The 19,701-nt window shown below is 41.4% G+C and overlaps 1 protein-coding gene across 2 annotated transcripts in view; it reads left to right on the top strand.

Moving 5' to 3' along the window:
* The window catches only part of LOC120985976 (protein FAM169B-like), a 90,405-nt gene that overhangs the window by 54,430 nt on the left and 16,274 nt on the right, over nucleotides 1-19,701 (top strand). For both annotated transcript variants that reach the window (XM_040414221.1, XM_040414220.1), the window contains exon 5: nucleotides 2,163-2,340. In XM_040414221.1, coding sequence (XP_040270155.1) covers nucleotides 2,163-2,340 — 178 coding nt within the window. The remainder of the gene's footprint in view (nucleotides 1-2,162; nucleotides 2,341-19,701) is intronic.

Genomic DNA, 19,701 nt, shown 5'->3' with positions numbered 1-19,701 from the left:
AAACGTCCTATGGGTGGACGTCTATTTCTGAAAGCACGTTTTAAAACGTCCTTTCAGAAATAGCAGCTGCACGCTAATCGGGTTGCCCGCTGTCAGTGACAGCAGGGCAACCCTAAGACAAGGCAGGGACAGTGCCCAGGTGTCCCTGCCTTCTAGATCGCTGCAGACACAGCGCTCACCGAGCGCTGTGTCTGCAGAGAAGGAAGTGCTATGCGCTTCCTGTTCCGGCCCGGCGGTCATGTGACCGCCGTGACCGGAGTGTGCAGGACCTGTGTGAGGTCTCTCAGAGACCTCGATTAGCCGTGCACTGAGGCTGTACAGTGCTGGATTGCTGCTGTACAGCCTCTCTAGGGGTGCATTTGTCCTGTAACTGGGGCTACTATGTCAGCCCCAGTTACAGGAGAAATCAACAGTGAAAATAAAAAGTGAAGCAAATGTCCCCCAGAGGTCTTGTATGACCTTATGGGGGACGAAAAGTGTAAAATAAAAAAAATAAAATAAAAGGTTGAAAATAAAAAAATAAAAAAAAGTTTCACATGTAAAAAAAAAAAAGTCCCCAAGTAAGGAATGAAAAAAAAAAGTTAAAAATAGAAAAAATAAAAAAAAGTATACATATTAGGTATTGCCGCGTCCGTAAAAACCAGCTGTATAAAAATATCACATGACCTAACCCCTCGGGTGAACACCGTAAAAAAAAAAAAAAAAAAACTGTGTCAAAACAAGCAATTTTTGTCACCTTGCATCACAAAAGGTGCAACACCAAGTGATCAAAAACGCGTATGTCCCACAAAATAGTACCAATAAAACCGTCACCTCATATCGCAAAAAATGAGCCCCTACATAAGAAAATCTCTCAAAAAATAAAAAAAACTATAGCTCTCAGAACATGGACACATTAAAACATCATTTTTTTGTTTCAAAAATGCTATTATTGTGTAAAACTTTAATAAATGAGAAAAAGTATACATATTAGGTATCGCCACGTCCGTAACGATCTGCTCTATAACAATGTCACTTGACTGAACCCCTCAGGTGAACGCTGTAAAAATAAATAGAAACTGTGCTAAAACAACCAATTTTTTGGTCACCTTGCCCCATAAAGTGTTATAATGAATGATCAAAAAATCATATGTACCCAAAAATAGTACTAATAAAACTGGCACCTTATCCCCTAGTTTCCAAAATGGGGTCACTTCTTGGGAGTTTCTACTGTAAGGGTGCATCAGGGGGCTTCAAATGGGACATGGCATCTAAAAACCATGTGGAGTTCCTTTTCTTCTGCGCCCCGCCGTGTGCCCATACAGCAGTTTATGACCACATGTGGGGTGTTTCTGTAAACCGCAGAATCTGGGTAATAAATATTGAGTTTTGTTTGGCTGTTAACCATCGATGTGTTAAAGAAAAAATTGATTAAAATGGAAAATCTGCCAAAAAAGTGAAATTTAAAAATTTGATCTCCATTTTCCTTTAATTCTTGTGGAACGCCTAAAGGGTTAACAAAGTTTGTAAAATCGGTTTTGAATACCTTGAGGGGTGTAGTTTCTACAATGGGGTCATTTATGGGGGTATCCACTATGTAGGCCCCACAAAGTGACTTCAGACCTGAACTGGTCCTTATAAAGTGGGTTTTGGCAATTTTCTTATAAATTTGAAGAATTGCTTCTAAACTTCTAAGCCTTCTAACGTCCTAAAAAAATAAAATGACATTTCCAAAATGATGCCAACATAAAGTAGACATATGGGGAATGTTAAATAATAAATATTTTATGAGGTATCACTTTCTGTTTTAAAAGCAGAGAAATTGAAATTTAGAAAATTGCAAATTTTTCAATTTTTTGGGTAAATTTGGGATTTTTTCATAAATAAAGGTGAAATATTTTGACTCAAATTTATGATTATCATGAAGTACAATGTGTCACGAGAAAACAATCTCTGAATGACTTGGATAAATAAAGGCGTTCCAAAGTTATTACCACATAAAGTGAGATATGTCAGTTTTGCAAAATTTGGCCTGGTCAGGAAGGGGCCAAATGGCCCAGATGGCAAGTGGTTAAGAACGATGATCGTCCAGTAGACTGAGAACTGATCTTGACAGCAGTCAAGTTTGTGATTCTTGAGAACTGGAAACTTCTGTTGAGTAATGAAGTTTTATCAATCCTCAGGTTCAGACATGTGAAGAAAGGATTGTCCTCTTTGTTCTCAATTGCCTGGTGTGTGGCTTTATGGAGAGCGGTGATTCAGAGAATGGAGTTTGCTTTCTTCCACACTCTGCAGGGGAGCTGGCCAAGATTTTCTGGCATCGCGGAGAGGCTGTGGCATTTTACACATACAAAAACAAAGGTGAATGCCCAAAACGTCATTCTGTCTGTATTTTATTGTCCTTCCACTCCAATGACATAATCAAGTTTCAGTCGAGTCATGTGCTTATACAGCTACAAAAGAAGGTTTAAGAACCAAGTGAGAGAAACGAAGAGAGGTTTTCGGGTTTTCTCATAATGTGAAATTGGAACCACGTTTTCAGTGCATCCCCGACATTGCGCGGTAGATTCTGTTTGGTAATCGACAGATGGATTTAATTGTCCTAAGGAAATGGGAATTAATATTTGTCAATGGCATAAACAGCATCTCCTCTCTCATGAATCCATAACTGCATCCTCTTAACTGCCTTATTAACAGTTTACTAGTTTTTTTCTTTAGTTAAAGGGGTATCCTAGTTAGATAAAATTATCCCCGATGCACCACCGATCACGAGAATGTGGGTCCCATACCCATGAAAAGAATGCTCTTTTCATCTCTATGGGACTGCCGTAAATAACCAAATGTTTGTACCTGGCTTTCTCCGGCAATCCCATACAGAATAAATGCATGACCTGCCACTCTATTCATTTTGGGTGTATGGGGCCCCCATTCTCGTGATCTAATAGCTATTACCCCCTATTATCCCTTTAATCATCAGTATCCCTATTAAACTCTGATATTTTCTAAGTATTAAATTATACCTCCAGTGAGAAAATACACAGTCGAGTCACATTATTATGACCACTTCCTAATTTCGACGTCAGCAGCGTGTAGCTCATGAAGGAAATCCTGTGTGGTGAGCTGGCTTGGTGGGTATATAAGGTGTGCAATAGGCTATCTGCCCACATATCCCTCATTAGTGTCATGGGTAAAAGGAACGATTTATCAGAGTTGCAAAAACAGATGATTATTGGCTTTTGGGCAAAAGGTGGCAGTATTTCTGAAACTGCACAGTTTGTGAAGTCACAAATTGGTATTGGGTCAGTGGCTACACCTGCTTGGAGGCTATGGGTTGGTGTTCACCCTGCGACTCACCCCTATGTCGCAAAGAGAAAATGTCTAAAGTAGTTTTGGATGTAGGGGGCACTCCTATATCTAGAGTTGTGTATGATGATGAAGGGATATCTTGGTACAATGTATATTTATTCATTAAGAAACTAAATGAAACTAAATAAAAAGTGCCGTGCGCGTATTATCAAAGAATACAATTGTAATTGTTATAAAGAATAAAATCTATTTATTTGGATGGTTAGCTTAGGATATAAAAAACAAAAAACAAATATAAGGACAAAAATTGTCAATGAGAATGTAATTAATTTGTGAAAAAAGTCATTTCATGAAGTGTCTGCTTCATAGGAATATTCATCCACTGATGTCTGTGGGGTAATAGACTTTTGACTTATATTCAGTAGATGGCGCTATTACTCTCAAATTAGAGAGTATAAAGCGATTGGAGTGAAATAACATCCAATCAAAGTATTAGTTCATATTCATCATTGGTTGTTTGGTATTAGTTCATATTAATCAATGATTGTTTGGTATTATATGATACAGTCCTCCTATATCAGCAAAATGAATTGATTGTCTCGTCAGCCGATCGCCGCTTAAACAGCAGGGAGGCACTGTATTAAGGTCATATATATTGAAAATATGTTAGTAGGTATGTCCAATATTCCTATGTCTGCCATTAAATACAGCCAGGTCCATAAATATTGGGACAATGACACAATTCTAACATTTCTGGCTCTATACACCACCACAATGGATTTGAAATTAAACAAACAAGATGTGCTTTAACTGCAGACTGTCAGCTTTAATTTGAGGTTATTTACATCCAAATCAGGTGAACGGTGTAGGAATTACAACAGTTTGCATATGTGCTTCCCACTTTTTAAGGGCCAAAAGTAATGGGACAATTGGTTTCTCAGCTGTTCCATGGCCGGGTGTGTGTTATTCCCTCATTATCCCAATTACAATGAGCAGATAAAAGGTCCAGAGTTAATTTCAAGTGAGCTATTTGCATTTGGAATCTGTTGCTGTCAACTCTCAAGATGAGATCCAAAGAGCTGTCACTATCAGTGAAGCAAGCCATCATTAGGCTGAAAAAACAAACCCATCAGAGAGATAGCAAAAACAAATGGGCATGGCCAAAATAACTGTTTAGAACATTCTTAAAAAGAAGGAACGCATCGGTGAGCTCAGTAACACCAAAAGACCCGGAAGACCACGGAAAACAACTGTGGTGGATGACCAAAGAATTATTTCCCTGTTGAAGAAAACACCATTCACAGCAGTTGGCCAGATCAAGAACCTCTCCAGGAGGTAGGTGTATGTGTGTCAAAGTCAACAATCAAGAGAAGACTTCACCAGAGTGAATACAGAGGGTTCACCACAAGATGGAAACCATTGGTGAGCCTCAAAAACAGGAAGGCCAGATTAGAGTTTGCCAAAAAAAGCCTGCACAGTTCTGGAACAACATCCTATGGACAGGTGAGACCAAGATCAACTTGTACCAGAGTGATGGGAAGAGAAGAATATGGAGAAGGAAAGGAACTGCTCATGATCCTAAGCATACCACCTCATCAGTGAAGCATGGTGGTGGTAGTGTCATGGCGTGGGCATGTATGGCTGCCAATGGAACTGGTTCTCTTGTATTTATTGATGATGTGACTGCTGACAAAAGCAGCAGGATGAATTCTGAAGTGTTTCGGGCAATATTATCTGCTCATATTCAGCCAAATGCTTCAGAACTCATTGGACGGCGTTTCACAGTGCAGATGGACAATGACTCAAAGCATACTGCAAAAGCATCCAAAGAGTTTTTCAAGGGAAAGAAGTGGAATGTTATGCAATGGCCAAGTCAATCACCTGACCTGAATCTGATTGAGCAGGCATTTCACTTGCTGAAGACAAAACTGAAGGGAAAATGCCCCAAGAACAAGCAGAAACTGAAGACAGTTGCAGTAGAGGCCTGGCAGAGCATCACCAGGGATGAAACCCAGTGTCTGGTGATGTCTATGCGTTCCAGACTTCAGGCTGTAATTGACTGCAAAGGATTTGCAACCAAGTATTAAAAATTGAAAGTTTGATCTATGATTATTATTATTAGGTCCCATTACTTTTGATCCCTTAACAAGTGGGAGGTACATATGCAAACTGTTGTAATTCCTACACCTTTCACCTGATGGATGTAAATACCCTCAAACTAAAGCTGACAGTCTGCAGTTAAAGAATATCTTGTTCATTTCATTTTAAATCCATTGTGGTGGTGTATAGAGCCAAAAATGTTAGATTTCTGTCGATGTCCCAATATTTATGGACCTGACTGTATATGTACCAGAAACAGCTCGACTTGATGTTCTAAAACTAATCCATGATTCTAAGCTGGCTGGACATTTGGGCATTAAAAAGACTCAAGAAATTCTATCTTGTTCTTTTTGGTGGCCAAGTTATAAGAAGGATGTCAAAAGATATGTTTCCTCATGCTTGATTTGTGCTCACAATAAGACTGCACCTTCTCCTTTAGGTTTGTTACAGCCACTTCTTGTTCCTTCTCGCCCTTGGTTCTCAGTCTCAATGGATTTTGTGGTCGATCTACCTCCTTCTAAGGGAATGAGCACCATTCTGGTTGTCGTTGACCGTCTTACAAAGAGAGCCCATTTTATTCCCACTAATGGAATACCCACTGCAAAACAAACTGCTGAACTTATGGTTCGGGAAGTATTTTGATTACATGGGATCCCTGACAACGTGGTATCGGATCGAGGTGTACAATTCACTTCTAAATTCTAAAGCTTTTGCTCTGCCTTGGGGATAGGAACTAACAGAAAAAAGTGGCCTAAACGGGTGAAAATGCTCCAAACCCAGACACTGTGGCGTGTCTATAACCGGGTGAGCAATTCCTCCGCATGCGGTCCGCAGACAATGGCAATCCCCAGCAAAAAATGCGTACAATGGAGGATGCCGGTGCAGACCGCATGCACCACAAGAACATGTTACACAAAATGATACATTGTGTAGATGAAAAAATATTCATACACAATTCACTGCAAAAAATGCACCAAAATGATACGCAACTGACAATACTCTAGCCAATTCCTCAGGCCGATGTTAAAAGCTGAGAACTTTGCCAATATCTTCCAGTCAGGAACATATCGGAGCCCCTCATGCACCTGCCTTGGAATAAATTTGTCATCTGCCTTTCATCCTCAATCTAATGGACAACCTGAAAGAACTAATCAAACTCTTGAACAATACCTTCGATGCTTCATAACTTATCTGCAAGATGATTGGATAGACTATCTCCCCAAGGCTGGGTTTGCATACAATAACTCTGAGCATAGCTCAACTTCTCATAGTCCTTTTTATGCTAATACAGGCCTTCATCCAGTTTTCATTCCAGATTTACCAATCTCAACTACTCTTCCCGCAGTAATCAAACGCTTGACAACATTACAAAAGGATCAAGAAAACATTGTTGAAAATTTGCACGATGCTCAAAGACGATTCAAACAAGCCGCAGATAAACATCGGAAATCAACTCCTGTTTTTCATATAGGAGACAAAGTATGGGTTTCCATAAAGAATCTAAAGTTGAAAGTACCTTCTCCAAAATTGGGCCAGAAATATATTGGACCATTTAAAATTTCTGCTCATATTAATTAAGTCACCTTTCGATTAAAACTCCGAGTCTATAAAGGTACATCCTGTTTTTTATTGTTCTCTCTTGAAACCATTTATTGAAAATACTTTTCCAGGCCGCCATTTGCCTCCTTCCCCACCAGTAGAAGTGCATAGTGAATAAGAATTTATAGTTGAAAAGATCTTGGACTCTAGGCTCCATCGGAATAAGCTACAGTATTTAATCAAGTGGAAGGGCTATGGCTCAGAAGAAAATTCTTGGGAACTAGAAGAAAATGTTCATGTTCCTAGACTCACCAAAGAATTTCATCGCCAATAGCCTGATAAACCAGTCTCTAGGATGCCCAAAGGTCATCCTGGAAGAGGGGGAGTACTGTCAGGAATCAAACCAGGAAACTCCTGTGTCCCAGGCGGTAGCCTTGCTCACTGAGCTACTGGCTAATCAGGACAGCTCCGCTCCTGAATCTAGTGAATAGTTTCCTAGTCTTGAACAATCCCTGCTCGTTTAGCCTAATCAGCCACACTGGAACTTCCTATATAAACCAGACCTTGTCACTTCCTCCTTGGCAGATTATTGTCTTTCCTGCCTCTATCTAGCTTCCTGAACCTTATCCTGAACTGCTGTGTTTACTTGTGTACCGAATTTGTATTGTTACCTGACCACGCTTCTGCCTTAGCCAACTGCTGCGTTTACTTGGTACAAACCCGAACTGTTATGCGACACTGTTTGCTTCCGCTACACCAGTGCTCCTGATTGTCTCAGCCATTGAACTCCTTACCTACCTTCCAGGCCTGGACGATTCCTCATTTCGGGTGAGCAATTGTGACATCATTACCATGGTGGTGGAAGCATTATGGTCTGGGCAATATTTTTGTGGCATTCTTTGGGCCTGTTCATCCATGTAGAAGGCTCTCTCAACAGATTTGGGTATAAATCCATCCTTACAGATCATGTACACCCATACATGATCTTCCCTGTAGCGGATAGGATCTTCCAGCAGAACAGTGCCACATGGTTAGAAATGTCTGACATTGGTTGGAAGAGCATGTCTAAGACTTCCATCTGTGGAACCACCTTGATCATCATGGTCTCTTTATGGATCCTCCCCCACACACCCTCTGGCAGTTGTGGGATGCACTGCAGGCAGCATGGCTTTAGATACCTGTGAAAACCAACCAGGACCTTTATTGAGACACTCTCAGCCCGTCTAGCTGCTGTCTGTGCTGCACATGGCAGTTACCCTAGATCTTAGCTGGTTTCTCAACTGTGTATAACTGCAGAATGTTCCTAGATCCTCAGTTACAGCCTGGTTAGCGGTCACTGTATGTAAAAACCTGCTAGGAAACATGACATTTGCCATTTTTTCCTATCCACAGTTTGTACACTTCTATCCTACACATGTCTTGACTCTAAAGCTGCATACTGCTTATTTTATTTAGCAGTATCTCTCTGGGTCTCTTTTACACAATGAAAGTAGCTGTGTACTGTAGTTCCAGCACCTACACTATGTGGACAAGTATTGGGGCACCTCAACAATACACCTACAGGAGCTTTTATGACATCTTTAAAGCTAAAACAACTTCTACTCTTCTGGGAAGGCTTTCTACAAGATTGTGTTTCTCTGTGGGAATTTTAGCCCACTCATCTAGAAGAACTTTTGTAAGGTCAGACACTGATGTTGAACGAGAGGGCCTGGCTCGCAATTTCTGTTCTAGTTCACCCCAAAGGTGTTTTGATGGTGTTGTGGTCAGGGTCCTGTGTGGGCCAGTCAAGTTCTTCCACACCAAACTCATCCTCTAACCATGTCTTCATGGACCTTGCTTTGTTCACTGAGGCACAGTCATGATAGAACAATAAAGGACCTTCTCCCACAAAATTGGAAGCATACAACAGTCCACAATGTCTTGGTATGCTGAAGCAGTAAGATTTCCCTTCACTGAAGCTAAGGAGTCTAAACTGACCTGCGAAAAACAACCCTAAACAACATCCCTCCTCTACCAAACTTTACAGTTGGCGTAGTACAGTCAAACAGGTAACATTCTGGTATTCGCCAAACCCAAACTTGCCCATCACACTGTCAGATAGAGAAGTCTGATTAGTCATTCCACAGAACACATTTCCACTGCTTCAGAGTCCAGTGGTAGTGTGAAGTTGATTAGAATACAGGATTATCACATATAATGTATGTGGATGGAATAATGGTGCTTTACACTGCTCCATCTGGTGTTTGGCATTGTGCTTAGTGATGTGAGGCTTGCATGTAGCTGTTCGGCCATGGAAACCCATGCCATGAAGTTCTCTACACACAGAGAAGGTTTTTATTCTGCAGTTATTGAGTCAGAAGACCACTGGTGATTTTTATGCACTATGCACCTCATCTCTCGATGACCCCGCTCAGTATCTTTACATGGTCTGCCACTTTGTGGTTGAGTTGCTATGGATCCTAAACGCTTCCACTTTGCAATAATACCACTCACAAATGGTCGTGGAATATCTAGAAGGGGAATTTTATGAACTGACTTGTTACATCTGTGTTATCCTATTACAGTACCATGCTTGACTTTAAATGAGCTCTTTAAAACAAACCATTCTTTCACAAATTGTTGTAAAAGCTGACTAGGTGCTGGATTTTATGCACCTGTGGCAATGAGACTGACCGCAAAACACGGATACTGCGGTGTGCATTCTCTGTGTTGTGGAATGGCCAGCCCTTAAAAGAACAGTCCTATCCTTGTCTGTAATTTGGACAATGATAGGATATGTTCTATTTTCTTGCGGAACGGCCATGCGGACATACGAAAACAGAATGCAGAAGAATGTTTTCATTTTTTTGTGGCCCCATTAAAGTGAACGGGCCACAAAAAAAGGAACCAATGCGGTAAAAAAATACATTCCAGTGGATGAGCCCTGAGTCCCACACCATTTTCAAGCAAGTCCCAAAAAATTGGAGAAACCCTTGTTGCACCAGATTGCCCCAATTTTCTGTACTTTTTAGAGAGATTCTAGGCACACATTACATGGCTAACCTACTGATTTCAAGGAGAACTGTGTAATGCCTCTTTTTCCCTCTGATGGACTTGCAGGTATATTGAAAAATTGAAAGTTTCTCCCAGCTGAACGTTAAGGGTTGCAACAGTGGAACACCCTGTGATCACCTTATTATTGGGGGATCTTACTTTTCTAACCTCTTGGGGACACATGACGTACCAGTACGTCATGATGTCCCGGTACTTAAGGACACATGGCGTACCGGTACGTCACGTGTAGTTCCGATCGTCGCCGTGCGGCGGTCGGTGATCGGAACTGGGTGCCTGCTGAAATCAATCAGCAGGCACCCTGGGACAATGCGCGGGGGGTCCTGTGACCCCCCCGTATCGGCGATCGCTGCAAACCGCAGGTCAATTCAGACCTGTGGTTTGCGCCGTTTACGGGTCGTTCCGGCGGGCAGTGGGCGGTGCCATTGGGTCCCCGTGCTGCTGTAATGGGGACCCGATGGCATGGAAGGCAGCATGACGCCTTCCTTAGGCATCGGCGCTGCCTTCCGATGAAGAGCCTGTGAGATCCAGCCCCCTGGATCTAACAGGCAGGAAGCTGTATTACTCTTACAGCCAATGCATTCCAATACAGAAGTATTGGAATGAATTGTAAAGGGGATCAGACCTCCAAAAGTTGAAGTCCCAAAGTGGGACAAAAAATAAAGTATCATTTAAAAAAATAAAAAAAAAAGTTTTCCCCCCCAAAAAATTTAAAGTTTCAAGTAAAAACAAAAACGTACAAACCGGATTCCAAAAAAGTTGGGACGCTAAACAAATTGTGAATAAAAACTGAATGCAATGATGTGGAGATGGCAAATGTCAATATTTTATTTGTAATAGAACGTAGATGACAGATCAAACGTTTAATCCGAGTAAATGTATCATTTTAAAGGAAAAATACGTTGATTCCAATTTTCACGGTGTCAACAAATCCCCAAAAAGTTGGGACAAGTAGCAATAGGAGGCTGGAAAAAGTAAATTTGAGCATAACGAAGAGCTGGAAGACCAATTAACACTAATTAGGTCAATTGGCAACATGATTAGGTATAAAAAGAGCTTCTCAGAGTGGCAGTGTCTCTCAGAAGCCAAGATGGGTAGAGGATCACTAATTCCCACAATGTTACGCAGAATGATAGTGGAGCAATATCAGAAAGGTGTTACCCAGCGAAAAATTGCAAAGACTTTGCATCTATCTTCATCAACTGTGCATAACATCATCCGAAGATTCAGAGAATCTGGAACAATCTCTGTGCATAAGGGTCAAGGCCGTAAAACCATACTGGATGCCCGTGATCTCCGGGCCCTTAAACGACACTGCACCACAAACAGGAATGCTACTGTAAAGGAAATCACAGAATGGGCTCAGAAATACTTCCAGAAACCATTGTCAGTGAACACAATCCACCGTGCCATCCGCCGTTGCCAGCTGAAACTCTACAGTGCAAAGAAGAAGCCATTTCTAAGCAAGATCCACAAGCTCAGGCGTTTTCACTGGGCCAGGGATCATTTAAAATGGAGTGTGGCAAAATGGAAGACTATACTGTGGTCAGACGAGTCACGATTCGAAGTTCTTTTTGGAAATCTGGTACGCCATGTCATCCGGACCAAAGAGGACAAGGACAACCCAAGTTGTTATCAACGCTCAGTTCAGAAGCCTGCATCTCTGATGGTATGGGGTTGCATGAGTGCGTGTGGCATGGGCAGCTTGCATGTCTGGAAAGGCACCATCAATGCAGAAAAATATATTCAGGTTCTAGAACAACATATGCTCCCATCCAGACGTCATCTCTTTCAGGGAAGACCCTGCATTTTTCAACAAGATAATGCCAGACCACATTCTGCATCAATCACAACATCATGGCTGCGTAGGAGAAGGATCCGGGTACTGAAATGGCCAGTCTGCAGTCCAGATCTTTCACCTATAGAGAACATTTGGCGCATCATAAAGAGGAAGGTGCAACAAAGAAGGCCCAAGACGATTGAACAGTTAGAGGCCTGTATTAGACAAGAATGGGAGAGCATTCCTATTTCTAAACTTGAGAAACTGGTCTCCTCGGTCCTCAGATGTCTGTTGAGTGTTGTAAGAAGAAGGGGAGATGCCACACAGTGGTGAAAATGGCCTTGTCCCAACTTTTTTGGGATTTGTTGACACCATGAAATTCTGATTCAACATATTTTTCCCTTAAAATGGTACATTTTCTCAGTTTAAACTTTTGTTCCGTGATTTATGTTCTATTCTGAATAAAATATTAGAAGTTGGCACCTCCACATCATTGCATTCAGTTTTTATTCACGATTTGTATAGTGTCTCAACTTTTTTGGAATCCGGTTTGTAATTTCCCCCAAATAAAGTAAAAAATAGGAAAAAAAAAGTTGACATATCAGGTATCGCTGCGTTCGTATCGACCCTACCTAAGATAATCGCCCAAAAACTGAAAAAACTATGGCTCTCAGAATATGGAGACACTAAAACATGATTCTTTTTTTTGTTTCAAAAATATTATTGTGTAAAACTTACATAAATAAAAAAAAGTATACATATTATGTATCGCTGCGTCCGTAATAACCTGCTCTATTAAAATATCACATGACCTAACCCCTCAGGTGATTAACATAAAAAAATAAAAATAAAAACTGTGTAAAAAAAGCAATTTTTTGTCATTTTACATCACAAAAAGTGTAATAGAAAGCGGTCAAATGTCATACGCACCCCAAAATAGTGCCAATCAAACCGTCATCTCATCCCGAAATAAATAAGCCCCTACACAAGACAGTCGCCCAAAAACTGAAAAAACGATGGCTCTCAGACTATGGAGACACTAAAACATGATTTTTTTGTTTGTTTCAAAAATAAAATCATTGTGTAAAACTTACATAAATAAAAAAAGAATACATATTAGGTATCGCCGCGTCTGTAATAACCTGCTCTATAAAAATATCACATAACCTAACCCCTCAGGTGAATACCGTAAAAAAATTAAAATAAAAACGGTGTAAAAAAAGCCATTTTTTGTCACCTTACATCACAAAAAGTGTAATAGCAAGCGATCAAAAAGTCATACACACCCCAAAATAGTGCCAATCAAACCGTCATCTCATCCTGAAAAAAATGAGCCCCTATACAAGACAGTTGCCCAAAAAAGAAATAAAACTATGGCTTTCAGAATGTGGAGTCACTAAGGAATCATAAAAAAAAAAAATAATGCTTTGTTATGCAAAACTGAAACAAACAACCAAAAAAAGTAGTCATATTTGGTATTGTTGTGTCCGTGACAACCTGCTCTATAAAAATACAACATGATCTAACCTGTCAGATGAATGTTGTAAATAACAAAAAATAAAAACAGCTATTTCTATTTACCTTGCCTCACAAAAAGTGTAATATAGAGCAACCAAAAATCATATGTACCCTAAAATAGTACCAACAATACTGCCACCCTATCCCATAGTTTCTAAAATTGGGTAACTTTTTTGGAGTTTCTACTCTAGGGGTGCATCAGGGGGGCTTTAAATGGGACATAGTATCAAAAAACCAGTCCAGCAAAATCTGCCTTCCAAAAACCGTATGGAATTCCTCTCCTTCTGCGCCCTGCCGTGTGCCCGTACAGCAGTTTACGACCACATATGGGGTGTTTCAGTAAACTACAGAATCAGAGCCATACATATTGAGTTTGGTTTGGCTGTTAACCCTTGCTTTGTAACTGGAAAAAAATTATTAAAATGGAAAATCTGCCAAAAAATCTCGATTTTTCATTAATTCTTGTGGAATACCTAAAGGGTTAACGACGTTTGTAAAATCAGTTTTGAATACCTTGAGGGGTGTAGTTTCTTGAATTGGGGCATTTGTGGGTGGTTTCTATTATGTAAGCCTCACAAAATGACTTCAGACCTGAACTGCTCCTTAAAAAGATTTGCTTCTAAACTTCTAAGCCTTGTAACATCCCCAAAAAAGGAAATGTCATTCCCAAAATGATCCAAACATGAAGTAGACATATGGGGAATGTAAAGTAATAACTATTTTTGTAGGTATTACTATGCATTAGGCCGAATGCACACGGCTGGATTCCTGTTCAGAGCAGGAGCGCACGGCGTCATTGGTTGCTATGACGCCGTGCGCTTCATGCCGCCACTGCACTACAGTAATACACTATATGAGTGTATTACTGTAGTGCAGCGGCGGCATGAAGCGCACGGCGTCATAGCAACCAATGACGCCGTGCTCTCCTTCTCTCAACAGGAATCCAGCCCGGCATACCACGGACCGCTCTCGGCCGCGGAACACGGCTGTGTGCATTCGGCCTTATTGAAGTAAAGAAATTGAATCTTGGAAATTTGCTAATTTTTACGAAATTTTTGGTAAATTTGGTATTTTTTTATAAATAAAAAAGATTTTTTTTGACTCCATTTTACCACTGTTATGAAGTACAATATGTGACGAAAAAACAATCTCAGAATGGCCTGGATAAGTCAAAGAGTTTTAAAGTTATCACCACATAAAGTGACACAGGTCAGATTTGCAAAAAATGGCCTGGTCCTTAAGGTGAAAATGAGCCCGGTCCCTAAGGGGTTAAAGGGATTTTCCAAAGCAGACAACCCCTTTTAAAATACGCAACTGTGAACAGCATTTCCAGGAAACTTACCTTCTTTTGAGAAAAGCCTTAGCAATACCATTTTACCCATTCATGCTCCAGAAATATGCCATGGATTGGACAGTATATAGATTAATAGACTACTGCAAAAAAAATTATATCATAGGGGAAAAATGCCTGTTCTTCCCTTGAGCCAATGCAACTGATTGAACGGTGCCAGTACCTAATGATGCTTAAGTGACCCCTGTTGTCCAGTTTACCCGGGGCCTGTAGTGAGAGGTCAGCTTGCAGAACATTGTTTGTGAGCTGCCTGTGCTGCATTCTTTCCTGGTGGTGTCAGTGTTTTTAACAAACAGGGTAATTTTTTGGCAGCGAGGTCTCCTCTGGCCTCCCCTGTTCCAAAGCTAGCTTTAAAGCAGCAGAAATAATTACCTCCTGTTGACTGTCTCATCAGGCCGTAATGACAATATCCTCCGTGTATTTTGACAATATAATCGGTCTGCTGACTTGTTCAACCATAGAGAACATGGCCTGCTTGCCAGATCCATCCCACTTAACCCTATCCTTGGTTTATAGTAAGAAGGCATTGGTGTTAAAGGGGTTGTCAGAGTTATAACAAAACTTCTTCAGTGCCCCCAGATATAATAAAGTAACGTATACTCGCCACTTACTCTCCTGTCCGCTGTTCCCGTCTCTGCAGCTCCGGTCCTCACCACCAGTTTCTGTTTACTTTTTTTTTGTTTTTAACTCTGTTTTATTAAAGCTTATGCAACCAAACATAGTAAATAGAAAAAAAAAGTTATTACAATAAAATAGCAGATTAGCAGTCTTTAAAGCAACCGTAGGGTTAAGTGATGCGGTAACAAATTCAAGAAACACATAAAGGTCCAGACCAAAAGGATGTTGCAAGTGTATACATATATGTTTATAAACTATAGCAATCTCAAAAGCAATACAGGGGTATTGTTACCCTGGGGATGAAACAGTCAAGGTAATATTTCGAAATGTTCTACAGAGCATTTGACAAAATCTTGGGTGAGAGTACTGCATCTGCGACAAGCTACGCCGCCACCCCCAGATCTTAGGAAATTTAAGAGGGGATATATGATGCTGGACTACCAAAGCAATATATAATAGAAGCTGATTAATCTATAATTTTCATGCTCGGCCTAGAAATATTAGGACTGTACCATCTCAGGGCAATGCATTTGCAAGCTATAAACAAGGATTCTTGAAGAAAAATTGGCATGTAATGATTGCATGTCTCTTTGTCCAGGCCTCGCAAAGTTCAGGTGAACAGGGAATTGGGAGAGACAGTAGTGTGTCCAATTCCTGATACCTGGGGCATTCAGTAGTAGGCACCCTGCCCATCCTGTACAGCCTGGTTGGAGTGGGATATGTCTCCAAACCGTTTGAGTAACCCCATGCCGAGGGAGTAAGGGTTTAGGCCCCATTCACACGTCCGCAATTTCGTTCCACATTCTGCGGAATGGAATTGCGGACCCATTCATTTCTATGGGGCCGCATGATGTGCGACCCGGCTCCAGAAATGCGGAATCGCACTTCCGGGTCTGCATTTCCGTTCCTGAAATAAATAGAACATGTCCTATTCTTGTCCGCAATTGTGGACAAGAATAGGAATATTCTATTAGTGCCGGCGATGTGCGGTCCGCAAAATGCACGTAGCCGTTATCCATGTTTTGCGGGTCCGTGGATCCGCAAAACACGTTACGGACGTGTGAATGGAGCCTTAGAAAATGGGGCAGACTGCTCCAAAACTGACCACAGAGTTTGAAGATCCAAATAATATACCAAGTTATAACCAGAGGTAGGAAGTAAGACTTGAGTAACACAAGAGTATAGATAACGTTAGTTGACCAGCTAGGTAATTATACAGGGTGGCCCATAAAAAAGTAGCCTGCTTCTAGCGATAGTGTGACAAGATGATCGAGCAAGTGGATTGTTTTTTTTTTTATTACCCACAAGTCACAGAAGATGCTGAAAGTGGTCCCCGTTCACATCTATGCATCTTTAGGCATGTCAGATTATGTTGGCTGATACTATTTGTTATGCTGTGGCTAGTGTTTCTGATGGTTTCCTTGCGTTCATCCAGGGGATGTGGATTGGTAGTGGACACTTTCTGTTTTCCCCCACAGATAAAAATCACATGTGGATAAGTCTGGGGAACGTGGTGGCCATAACCCCTTGCTCACCTTTCGCTCCTCTGTAAACAGTTCGGGAACCTGCGCCGGTGAGATCCGTGAGGTGCGGCATGTTGTCCCATCTTGTTGGAAATCACTGTTGAAGAGCTGAAAGCAACATCAGCCAACATACTCCGACGTGCCCTGTTGAGGAGCGGTTGAGACGTATGCATATATATCCATGCATGCCTGCAAACACGTGCGGGCATGTATGGTATATATATGCATACATTAACCACCGCATCATGGGGTGATGTGCGCAGATGTGCCCAGCATCTGCGCACGTCTGCCCATGGTGATCCCCAGGGGCTCATGGTGGCCCCTGTGGGAAATATGTGGTCCCTGGAAGCTGTGCCCCCTTATATTAGTATATATATGTGCCCTCTTATATATGTCCCCTGTATGCCCCAGATATATGCGAGGGTGTGTGTATATATAGATATGTGTGTATGTATTTGCACACGTGTCTATGTATATACACTTATGTCAGCATGACAGTATGTATGTGGGCTTATTGCTGCCCATTCATACCCCCGGTTTTGTATGTGTTTATAGATGAGCCCCCAAGCATCTGTGGATATATATATGCATATATGCAATTCCAACTGTTATCTACAGAGTTGTTATAGCCTGTAGGATAACAGCTGATTAGCATCTAGTCCCCTTTTGTTCAGGCCCAAAGCAATCAGACGCTTTGGCACCGTTTGTGAGGGGACCTTCTAACCAGACATCAAGAACCTGAGAACCTGTTTTTCCACACCTCTGCCCATGGCTAAAACTCCATCCCACTACTCCCAGCATCTTTGGGACTAGGGGGGGGGGGGACTCTGGGGATTGTAGGCAGGCATACGTCACAGTGACACTATGATGTCACATCTCTGAGGAAGGAGGAGGGGGTTGCTTTTGGGCTATAAAACCCCGAACCGGCCAGAGGTGCGCGCTCTTGCAACCAGACTAGATTCAGAGACGCATAGGAGAGAGGAGCTCCATGATGACCTCCTGGATAAGGCCTAAGTATCACCCCTGGTCCTGTAACCCCTATATTTGTGTCCTTGATGTGATGTGACCCTGGGCCCTGATTTACCCTTGCCGTGTTACTGGACACCCTGATCCCTCAAACCCTTGCCTTATTGTATTCCCCTGTTGTACCCCTGATCCTGTGGCCCTATTAGTACCCCTGATTACCCCCACTCCCTGCTGTGTCCCTGATCCCTGCTGTACCCCTGGTAAACCTCAGCACTCACTTGCAAGTAACCCTTGCAGTGCTGAATCTATAGTGTCTGTGGCCTGCACTCCCTTGCAGTGCCACCGTTAACCCCGTAGGGACAGTGAGTACAGACACCCCTGGTCTCCCCTGGTTACCCCTGGTTCCCTGTGTGCCTGCTCTCCCCTGGTTCACCCCCATAGACCCCTGAACCCTGAATAACCCCTGTTTCCCTGCCTTGGTTCCTTTGTAGAGCATGCTTCTGCTCTGCAAACAAATCCTTATAACCCTTTGTCATACCCCGTAGGGACAGTGTACAGGACAGACGGGTGGGATTGTTATATACTTGTATGTGTGAATTGTCTAGTTAGTTTATGGGTGGAATATGGGAATGTGTTAGTGTAGTTAGTACCGTAATAGTGTATTGTTACTTATATTGTTGTGTGCTGCTATAAATATATATATCTATTCCATTGAAATAGATATATAATTATAAGCAAATATTAGACTGTGACATATAGTGTGTGAATAAATCCCTGCAGAGCATTAACCTCTACAATGCCCTGTCCCTGCAGAGTCCTGACCATTAACCCCTTCAATGCCTTATCCCTGCTACCACTGCCCTGATAACTCATAACCCTGTGTCCCTTGGCCTGCAGGTATTAATCCCCTGCAGAGCCACCCTTGTGTTTAACTCCTTGTAACCCATAGGGACAGTGATTAGTCAGGCGGGTAGGTTATTGATATTTGTGTGTATAAATGTATTATTGTATTATATAGATAGTGTGTGGGGTGGAATTTGGGAATGGGCTGTGTAGTGTATTGTTAGTAATAAATACTGTGTTTGGTTTATAACTATCTGTGTGGCGTGTGGTTATTGGCGATAGTTAGTTTAGTAAGGCGCATGCAGCTAGCATATTGATTAGTGTAAAGCATAGCAAAGGTATTATTATTATATAAAGGCATAAATGGGCGGAGTTATCACTAGGTGGCTCCTCCCATTTATGAATATTAATTATCGATATTTGCATAAATATTGGTGATTAATATTCCCCCTTTACATTAATGTAAAGGGGGAATATTAATCACCAATATTTATGCAAATATCGATAATTAATATTCATAAATGGGAGGAGCCACCTAGTGATAACTCCGCCCATTTATGCCTTTATATAATAATAATACCTTTGCTATGCTTTACACTAATCAATATGCTAGCTGCATGCGCCTTACTAAACTAACTATCGCCAATAACCACACGCCACACAGATAGTTATAAACCAAACACAGTATTTATTACTAACAATACACTACACAGCCCAATCCCAAATTCCACCCCACACACTATCTATATAATACAATAATACATTTATACACACAAATATCAATAACCTACCCGCCTGACTAATCACTGTCCCTATGGGTTACAAGGAGTTAAACACAAGGGTGGCTCTGCAGGGGATTAATACCTGCAGGCCAAGGGACACAGGGTTATGAGTTATCAGGGCAGTGGTAGCAGGGATAAGGCATTGAAGGGGTTAATGGTCAGGACTCTGCAGGGACAGGGCATTGTAGAGGTTAATGCTCTGCAGGGATTTATTCACACACTATATGTCACAGTCTAATATTTGCTTATAATTATATATCTATTTCAATGGAATAGATATATATATTTATAGCAGCACACAACAATATAAGTAACAATACACTATTACGGTACTAACTACACTAA

This window comes from Bufo bufo, chromosome 1 (assembly GCF_905171765.1).
Source record: "Bufo bufo chromosome 1, aBufBuf1.1, whole genome shotgun sequence".
NCBI lineage: Eukaryota > Metazoa > Chordata > Amphibia > Anura > Bufonidae > Bufo > Bufo bufo.
Note: the sequence above shows the minus strand (reverse complement) of the source record. Positions and strands in the feature narration are given on the sequence as shown.